At 37.5% G+C, this 10,335-nt stretch overlaps 1 protein-coding gene across 1 annotated transcript in view; it reads right to left on the reverse strand.

Moving 5' to 3' along the window:
- Positions 1-10,335, reverse strand: part of LOC119417336 (scavenger receptor cysteine-rich type 1 protein M130) — a 22,890-nt gene that overhangs the window by 9,369 nt on the left and 3,186 nt on the right. The window contains exons 4-10 of the mRNA XM_037684543.1: positions 7,713-7,925; positions 7,465-7,647; positions 7,217-7,371; positions 5,251-5,404; positions 4,809-5,111; positions 2,834-3,152; positions 542-825 (exon numbers count right to left, since the gene is read on the reverse strand). Coding sequence (XP_037540471.1) covers positions 542-825; positions 2,834-3,152; positions 4,809-5,111; positions 5,251-5,404; positions 7,217-7,371; positions 7,465-7,647; positions 7,713-7,925 — 1,611 coding nt within the window. The remainder of the gene's footprint in view (positions 1-541; positions 826-2,833; positions 3,153-4,808; positions 5,112-5,250; positions 5,405-7,216; positions 7,372-7,464; positions 7,648-7,712; positions 7,926-10,335) is intronic.

Consider the following 10,335-nt stretch of genomic DNA (forward strand, 5'->3'; position numbering starts at 1 on the left):
TATACAGTTTTGCTAATTTTGACTTCTAGTAACTGTTTTGCTTAATGAAGCTTTTAGCTACTGTTTGATTAGTTTTAGATTTAGCTATTGTTTTGTTACTTTTAGCTTGCAGTTATACAGTTTTGCTGATTTTGACTTCTATTTACTGTTTTGTTAAATGGAGCTTTTAGCTACTGTTCGGCTAGTTTTAGCTTTTAGTTATTGTTTTGTTAATTTTGGCTCGCAGCTACAGTTTTGCAAATTTTGACTTCTATTTACTGTTTGCTAAATGGAGCTTTTAGCTACTGTTCTGCTAGTTTTTGCTTTGCGCTCTTATAATTTTAACTTTTAACAGTTTCACCTTGTTTAAAAAAGCATTACAAAGTTCTGTCAGGTGTCTTAACTTTTCTCTAACATTTTTTTTTTCTTTTTGTTGTTCAGTAAATGAAAATCAACATTTTCAATAAAACTATGAAAGAAAAAAAAATCCACTGAAATGTAAATTTTGTTTCAGGTTCAGGAAAATAAAACTTATTTTTGAGAAAAATAATTAAACAGTTACCTTTGCAGACAACATAGGCTTTATTTTTGGATTTGATCTTCGCGTTGTCGTCTATTTTCACGAAGCTGTACTGGTTCAGAGGAGACGTTCGGCTTCTGGCGTGCAAACTCTTAAAGATGACATCTCTTCCCTTCGACGGGCTGCTTATGCTTTGGATGGTGTCCCCACATTCCTGTTCTTCACACAGCTTCGTGGACATGTCTGCTGTCCAGGTATCTGCATACACACCCCCACTTTTCCCTGCTGCAGAGATGTGAACGTCTCCCCAGCATTTATTTGTCAGGCTCACTTGGATTTTTTCTGTTGTGACCAAAAAGCAACACGTCAGAAAACGTTTTATAATCAAAGCGTTTCCAGATCTTGAATAAAACAAGTAGAACGTTTTATCACCAAGTTAATCTATATGTTAAAATGATGTAGCTCAGCTTTAAAGGTGTTGTCCAAAAGTTGATACCAGAAAAATCAGTGACAGAATAAAACATTTACAAAAACTTGTCTTTACTTTTCTGACAGAGCTCATCGTTTACAGAGAAATGAGCTGTAGTGTATTTTTCGGACTATAAGGCGCATTTAAAATCCTTTAATTTTCTCAAAAGTCGACAGTGAGCTTTATAATCTGGTGCAGCTTAAGTATGAAATCTGTTGTGCTTACTCACCTCAAACTGATTGTATGTGGTACAGCTGAACAATGTTGAAAGTTTTTGTGAACGAGCTGAATAAAGTTTGACTTATCTGACTGTTTTGTTTCGCTTAATGCGCCTTATAGTCAGAACATTACGGTAGTTGTTTTAGTCAAACCTTGAAAATATCAGTTTCATGCAAAATGTGGACCTGTCATGCTTGAAGCATGAGTTGTGAATGACTCTCAGCTACTACCACGGCAAATTTTAGCTACTTTCTGTAAAACTGGCTGAACTAAAGCCATTTTTTGCAGTGGCTAATGCTAACTAGCTGTGGCTTCCTTCTCGAATTGGACTGAATTCAAACATCCGTCATTTTTGGATGCAATTATTACTTTCTGATACTTTAACACGATCCGTCCAGGGTTTGGGGAATATTTTGCTAACACACAAACAGCTGACACAACAGGTTAATGACAAAGTTTTTACAAAAGTTTATGTAATGCAGTTATGTGTAAACATTTTCATATGTGGGCCAAAAATATCAAAATAAAAGGATTGTGAATTTAACTCTCAACGTGAACAATATTTTAGAGAAAGGACAAATTTACTAATTTTGGTGGAGAAAGTTTTAAATTGTTGTAGATCCAAAATATTTATAGTCTCATAAACACAGCGATTATATTTTTGATTAAAAATTATTTAATTTGTTGGGTCTATTTTTGTTGTTTTCTTGTGTTTGGAAACTTCTTTTTAGTCTGTGCGCAGCAATAAAAGCATAATTTGATTAAATGTCCTTTTGGGGGGGGGGGGGGGGGGGGCCGACCAGCCTTTTGGATCACAGACGGCCCAAAAGGCTGATCGAAGTTCTGAAAAATCGTTCAGCTGTCAGTCGCTACAACAGATTCATGGACGATTTGATAAAGTTGATCAACTCGTATGTAGATGATGCCACGTTATATTCATTTAAAAATGTCCAATTCCCTCTTGAATATTTTATCAATTTTAATATTTAGCCAAGTTTTCTGAGTCATTATCCAAAAGTCTTCTTTCTGGTAGAAATCATTAAAGGTTTTTGGTGCTTTGCATCATGAAATGAAAATATCAAGACTACAGCCAAAGGTTTGTATTTTGTTTAATATTGCTCATTTTGAGAAGATTGTTTTGCTGTTAAACCTAAACATTACATAAAAAAATAATTACCAACAAATTTTCAGAAAGTCTGCATCGACCTCTTAGGCCTAAAGATCAAAATGATACCATTCTGAAACTGCAGCTGTGGACCGCACAAAATCACTCCAAGGGCCGCAAATGGCCCTCGGGCCACACTTTGGACCCTGTGGTGAAACGAGCGATGCATAAAGTATGTGTTGTGAATTACTCTAAGCTACTACCACACCACGTTTTATAAACATCTCAGTGAAATGGAACAGAAGATACTGGTAGCTTTTGTGTTTTCCAAGTTCACTTGGGTGTGGTGGCCACATCAAGTTGGGTTTGCTCCAAAAGTTAATCCATTGTAGATTTACATCAAATGATTATTTCCAAAAAAGTTTCATTAAAATCTGTGATGCGGATTATGAGATAATTTGCTAACAGACGTTACCATTAGACGGTTAAGTTACACACACCTGGTGAGAACAAGCAACACAAACAGAGTTTCAGTTATGACGGGAGTTTCACGTTACCTGTGCACGTCACTTTGGCAATAGTGCGGTTGGAGTCAGGTGGAGGAGCAGTTTTGTGACAATCGAACAGAGACTTGTCGTTGGGCGAGCAGCTGTAAAACTCCTTCCATACGTCGGTGTCACTGTAAGGTTCTGACCCAAAGGTTTTAGCTTCCCCGCAGTGCAGCTGCTGGCACACCGTGTTGGCTGCAGCTCGGTCCCACGTCTCATTGGACCCAGAGAGCCAGAAGGTTCTGTCGCCTTGTTCCACCCCAACTCTGCCAGAACACGAACCAGGGCCGTTCAGAAATATAACTTTGTGTCCTGCACAGGAGGGGAACGAAGGAGGGACTCCATGAGTATTTATTATTATCATGTATCGTTCTTTCTAGAGCTAAAACTCGTCTTCTGCTAAAATATTCTGCTACAAGAGCCCAGACATCAACAAGGCAAACTTTAACGAGAGATGTGTGTTTTTGTATGAAAACGTGTGTGTGAGGTTAAAACCAGGTTGTTAAAGATGAAAGAAGCCAAACATTTGGGAAATGCAAGCCAACAATAACAGAACGCAGTGAAAAAGCTAAAAATAATGGAGCACGAACTAAAAGCTAGAAATAGCTAAATTTATGTAGAAGCAAAAAAGTAGTTAAAGGCTGCCTAAATTATAAAAGTTAAAAAAAAAAAAAGAAAGTTAGCTATAAAATAAAAGCTGCAAAAGGCTATTTAAAAGTTAAAAATAACAAACGTAGCTAGAGGCAAAAGGTAAAAATAAAAAAAGGCTAAAAGCTAAAAGTAGCAGAAAGTTAGTTGAGAGCAGCAAAACATTTGCTATAAGCTCAAAGCAGCAAAGAGCTAGCTAAAAGCTAAAGTGGCTAAAGGGTGCATAAAAAAAGTATTTATAGGCTACCATATTTTTCAGACTATAAGGAACTCATAAAATAATTAAATTTTTCTAAACAATCAACAGTGAGCCTTATAATATAGTGCACCTTATGTATTCTGGCTGTGCTTAATGACCTCGAACTGATTTTATGTGGTCCAGCTGAACAACGTGGAGAGTTATTGTGAATGAGTTGAATAAAGTTTTGCTTAATGCGCCTTATAGTTTGATAAATACGATAACAAAATTCTAAGCAAAAGGCTACTTAAAAGACAAAAATAGCAAATTATTACGTATCAAAATCCAAGTTAAAAAGTTAAAGTAGAAAAAGAGTAGCTAGAAGCTAAAAAATAGCTAAAAAGTAACTAAATGGTAAAGTGGCAAATTGTATCTAAAAGTAGCAAAAGGCTGGTTAAAAGCCAAAGGTAAGGAAAAAGAGAAAGTACAACACTGCAGATAAAAATAAAAATAAAAATAATTTTGAAAGAAGTGAAAAAGTTATAATTCAATGTAGGAAATGTTTGTAAATAAATTAAAATATTTTGAAAAGTGTAAAAGCTATGGATAGTACATAAAATACTAAACTAGTACAAAATGTGTAAACTCCAAAAATTATATGAATAAATAAATAAATTAAAATAAATGCTGAATCAGCATTCATACAAATACATTTTTAAATATTTATTTCCAAACTTTTTTTTTCTACGTTTAAATATTCATTCATTTTAGGTGACGTGCCAGAAAATGTTGTAAATCCTGCAGAATAATCATTCGTGTAAAAAAACATTGGATAATTTTTTACTTATTTTTGATTTTTTACACTTTAGGATAATGTCGAGTCCGTCAGCATTCACACATTTTGTGTTTTAGTCTTTTATTCTTTCTGACTGATGGAAACATAGAGGTAGGAATAAGCTCTGTTATAATAAAAGGCCTTTTAAATTGTTTGACGTTGCTACAGACTTCTGTGTAAACTTCTACAGCATATTTTGCAAATTAAAATCATTTTACATTTAATTCACGTCCTCACTTTTACATTTCTACTGCGAATGTGAATGGAAGGAAAAATTAAAGACGACCCAAACGGGTCAGAAACTCACCCTCACAGGTTATTCCCACAGGATCTTGGGTTTTGCTTGACGGGTTTGGGCTAATTTTACAGTCGGATATTTTAGAACTGTCTTTTTCGCACGTCATGGTCACGGTATCACCAGTACCCTTTATGAATTTGTCCTTATTGTTTCTTCTACTTTTATCTCCACACTCAAAATGTTTGCAGACGATGTCTGAACCTTCGTCTGTCCAACCAGCAGAGCTAACTTGCTTCCACTGGCCTTCGTCTTGAACTGCCAGTCTCCCAGAGCATTTTCCAGGACCGTCCACCAGTTTCACATCCACACTTCCTGCGTCATGATGAAAAGTAAAAAAAAAAAAAGTCAAACATTCTGAACGGTCAAAATGCCCTTTTTTTCCTTTCATTTCTATATAATACCATTAAATCTGTACAAAACAGATAATTAAGATCCCTGTGCCATATCTCACCTGCACAGACCACGTACGGGACGGTGGAGCAGGTTATTCTGTGGCCACGTTTAGCCCTGCAGTGCCACAGGGAGGCCTCACCACGTTCACACTTTACATGATCCATAATCCCAGATTGTAACGCTGGATTAAGTTTCGTTTTCTTAGGGAGCACCTGCAGGAGAGATTTTAAACATCAATTCACAAACACAACTTGTCAATTAGCTTGAATCACAAAACGCACAGAAATACTGCTAATAATGTTTTGATGCTGTGGAGAATGAAGGAATATTCTTTTTGTTCCACAGTTAAATAAAAAGGAGACCAAATTCTGCATGAGGTTCCCTTTTGAAAAGTGAGGTTAGAAAACGTGATTCCATAAAAATAACATAATCAATCAGAAGTCAAATCACCAAAATGTGCCAAAGAAAATATTCCTTCATGGACATTACTGCCATGAAAGCTGTGCATTCCTTTACAAATCCCCCCATCGGATTGATAATCTCTCCATCTCTCATCCATCCATCCATCCATCCATCCATCCATCCATCCATTCATCCATCCATCCGTCCATCCATGAAATGCTAGGCGTTTAAGTTCCAGTATTTTTATACAACTAAATATCCAGAATGTGCCAAAATGAAATTTTGAAACCGATTTTTTTATTAAAAGAACAAAGTCCGATGTCCTCATTGTCAAATATGAACTCAAATATTAAATTGTTTCTCCTGAACTGTATCAAACTGTGCAGTTTGACAGAGTTTACTCCAACACTTTTCTGGACGAGTTAATATTCTGAAATGTTTTCTTTCTTACTTCATGACAGTTTTTACGAGTACCTTTAGAGAATACTCACAATAATAATAAGAAATAAATAATTCAATTCAATTTAATTCATTTTAGTTTATATAGCACCAAATCACAACAGAAGTCATCTCAGGGAACCGAACAGAAACGTTAATTTATATAAAATAATAATTTAATATTATTTATCTGAGGAGCTTTGAGTTAAACTCTATCACAGACTCTCATCTTGAGCGAGCATGAAGGCGACAGTGGAAAGAAAAAACTCGCTCATGAGGAAGAATCCTTTAGCAGAACCAGACTCAGGACAAGAAGCCATCTGCTTTGACCGGCTGGGTTTGAGAGGAACAGATACACAATGGCAGGTCAAGAATCACATGTTAAGATAGAAATAGTATCAAATGAAAACTATTCAATTTTAACAATTAATTTAAAGAAATTGGGTCAGTTTGTCCTCCAAGAGTCTAAGCCGAGTACATAACAAGCCAACCCTAACTATAGGATTTATCAAAAATGAAAGTCTTAATCCCAGTCTTAAAACTGGACAATGTGTCAGCCTCATGGACAGAAACTGGAAGTTGGTTCCACAAGAGAGGAGCCTGAGAACTGGAAGATCTTCCTCCCATTCGGCTTTTGGAAACTCTAGGAACCACGAGTAAACCTGCAGTCTGAGAGCAAAGTGCTCCGTTAGGAAAATACGGAACAATAAGATCTGTAAAATTAAATGGAGCTAGGATGTTGAGGGCTTTGTAGGTTAGAAGTAAGATTTTGAATTCAGTTCTGGACTTGAAAGGGAGCCAGTGGAGAGAAGCTAAAACTGGAGAGATGCGATCTCTCCCATTAACTCCAGTTAAGACTCTGGCAGCAGCACTTTAGATCAACTGAAGACTTTTTAAAGACGTATTTGGACACCCAGATAACAAACCAGTGCAATAGTCCAGTCTAGATCAAAAACAACACCAAGATTTTTAACATTAGAGCTGGAGACCAGATTAATGGTGTATTGTGGGAATGAGTTTTCTCTTTTGATTTTACTTGCTCTGGTAAGACAACATCTGGCACCAATGTCCTGATGGTGTGTGTGCGCGCCTTAACAACAACAGTATTGTGAAGCTGACTAAACAGCACCTGTCCGTGTTGTTCATTGTATTTGTTAGTAAAATATTGGGTAAAGTAGACTCACTGCGCCACAGTTTAATTCTTTGCAGACTATTTCAGCTTCCTTCTCGCTCCACCCGGAGCCACACACTGCCGTGTTTGTACCGTTCACGTTGACGTAGACTTCTCCGTAACATTTGGTTTCCTGGTTGTTGTTCATCAGAACGACTCTGACGTTGTCTGCGAGGTGTAAAAAAAACAAAAAAAACAAGACGAAACATTTTGTTTTATCAGTAACAGCTGATCTGTAAAACAGAACCGTGTTCAGTTTACCTGAGCATGTCAAGTTTTCTTTAGTCTGACGGAGGTCGTGGGGGTCGCCACAGTGCATTTGCTTGCACCACTTATCAGGATGAGTGTTTTCTTTCAGAGTTTCCCACTGGCCGTTTTTGAACTGCTCCAGTTGTCCAGAGCAAACATTTGACGAGTTTCCTTTGAGCTGCAGTTTCCTGTGACCTGTTTAAACGAACCGACCATTCAACATCACGTGTGACGCTCATATGTGCCTGTAGGTTTGTTACCTTCACACGAGACAGAGGCAGGGCGCTGGCACGCTACGGACACAGGTGGACGAACACACTGCCACAGGTGAGTGACCTCAGCGATGCCTGAACAGTTGAGCATCATCTTTCTTGAATGTTGAAAATCCAGCTCGGTCATCCATTCTGCTGTCAGCATCTTCTCGAACTCTCCACATCCGAGGCGCTCGCACAGATGTCTGGCATCGTTTTCGCCTTCATTTAAGAGAAATTAAATTTAGAAGAATTAAGAAAAACTATCTAAAAAAAAACTAATGAAGTTTAAAAAAATTTACAAATACACCCGTGGGGAAAAAACCCCAACATATTTAAAACTAGGATTTATTATTTTCCTAATAATAAACATCAAGAAGACACACTCATACACAACTTTTAGAGTCAGCCTCATTCAAGATGGCTTCCCTAGTCAAGCATCCTCATCAAACACAAAACATGACTCTGAACCTTAGAACTGCTGACATTTTGTTGAAGTGATGAAGCCTCTGGGATGGGAAGCGAAACATCTTTAACCGCAGAAAGAAGTCCAGTGGATTTGTATTTAGTTTATTTATCACTCTATAATAAGAATAGACCGAACAAAGTTTGACCCAAAACAGCTAAAACTCTGTTCCTTTTCAGCATGAGATGATTTTAGTTCAAAACTCAGGCATGAAAGGCAGCGGGCGATGCATTCCTTTGCTAGGGTTTACTTTAAATCAGGGGTGATTCTAAGATCTGACCTTGAGGGGTGCTTAGCTGACAATGGCTCTTGGCTTGAGCAACACAATTTCCAATGGCGTAAGAATCGTTTTTAATGTGGTGGTGGGGTGGTGGTACTGGTGGGGTGGGGGGAGGGGGTCTGTGTTTTCTGAATTCTGGTGCATTTTAACGATTTGTTAAACAGCTACAGTAACAAGAAGAAGAAGCCTGACCAACAGCTCCCCTTGTGTGAGCATGCTCCACTTCTCTTATGCATCACCCCCCCCCACACACACACACACACACAAACACACACACAACTGACACTAACGTAGTGCTAGCTAAGATGTTGTCAGAGGAAAAGTGGGTGGAGCTCCTGCAGGTAAGGGACGTTTCACTTCGGAACAACTTGAGATCACTGACTGGTCAGACACTGACGAGCCTACTGGATTGATTGACAGGTGGCATTGAGAATTAGACTCGTGCAAAACAAAATCTTAGCTTTTACTGGCCCGTTTGAGTGTCATCATTTATTCCATATTTATTCAATATTTTAGTGAATTGAAGGTTTGAGAACTGAGTTTCTTTACAAAATCCTCATGATGGTTTCTTTATTTTTTAGGGGTGCTGATTTAAAATTTAGGGGTGCTTGAGCACCCCCCCAAAAGAAGCTAAAATCACCACTGGTTTATATTATACTTCTGAATTACAATGCGTTAAGGTTTAAATCACATTAAGTAAAAGAAAAGAAAATGCCAACATTAATGCAGTAGAGCCTATAAGTTCCTTGATCCAAACCAAGATGTGCTGTCTTGCGGATAGTATAAAAAAAGATTGAACGCCTGTGACTTTCATTAGTATTTTTTTAAATGTAACTTTAAGGTTTCAAAACTTTTTCTATAACTCTATTATAATAACACATTTTAGCTAACAGAACATTTTATCCTGATTTACAGCCCACTTGCATATTTGTTCGTGCTTCTCCTTTGATATGCTTAACCTCCTTAACTTATGTAAATTTTATTGTATAGAGCAAGAATATTCAAATTAACTGCTCAGGGGCTGGACATCCAGCAGTTATGGTCATTAAGTAAGTTTGTTTTACAGTTTAAAATCTAGTTTTATTTAAAAATGAACCCATTGGTGGACCGAACTGAGCTCACCCACAGGCCTGATTTGGCCCCCGGGCCACCAGTTGATTAGCCCTGGTATAAATGGTGAAATCCTAAAGGTTTAAAATCAAAGCAACTGGACTTTATTTTATATTTAAAGACATTTCACTTCCCATCCTTGGAGCTTTTTAACTTCAAAACTGGAGAGTGTGGGTTTGTGCACTTTGAACTGCACGAGATGCTCCATTCATGCAGCTAAATAAACAGGCAGATTAATCGTTGCTCCCTTCCAAAGGTCATGAAGGTCTTTGTTTTCACGGCTCATAAAAGAATGTTTTGGACACGAGCATGAAAGTGTGAATTAGAGGGGAAGTGATGGTATCATGCAGAATGCTGCAGAGTTTAAAAAGCTGGAAGCTGAGACGACCTCAATTGAAAGTTGAAGTTTCTTGTTTGATATAAACGTCTTCCTTCACCCTCTCAACATATCTGTCTTCTCTGTCCAAAATTTGAGAGGTCTCAGGTGTCTAAGTTTTTAAAGCTGAAAGAGTTCCCTGGGTAACACTTTACAATAAGGTACACAAAACTTGATTAACTACTAGGGAACGCCTCAGGAACGAATCAGGAACAAATCATGAGTTAATCGGTAGTTAACCAGTACTTACTGAGTAACACACAGCCCAGCCTTATTAGGGACTATTGGTTAGTTACCTTGTAAACAAAGAAGAACTAATCACGAACTAATGGGCTGTTAATCAGTACTTACAAGGGAACACACCGCCAAGCTGTATTAGGGGACTATTGGTTAGTTACCT

The sequence above is a fragment of the Nematolebias whitei genome, chromosome 11, assembly GCF_014905685.2.
Source record: "Nematolebias whitei isolate Nwh7 chromosome 11, NemWhi1, whole genome shotgun sequence".
In the NCBI taxonomy this organism is placed as follows: domain Eukaryota; kingdom Metazoa; phylum Chordata; class Actinopteri; order Cyprinodontiformes; family Rivulidae; genus Nematolebias; species Nematolebias whitei.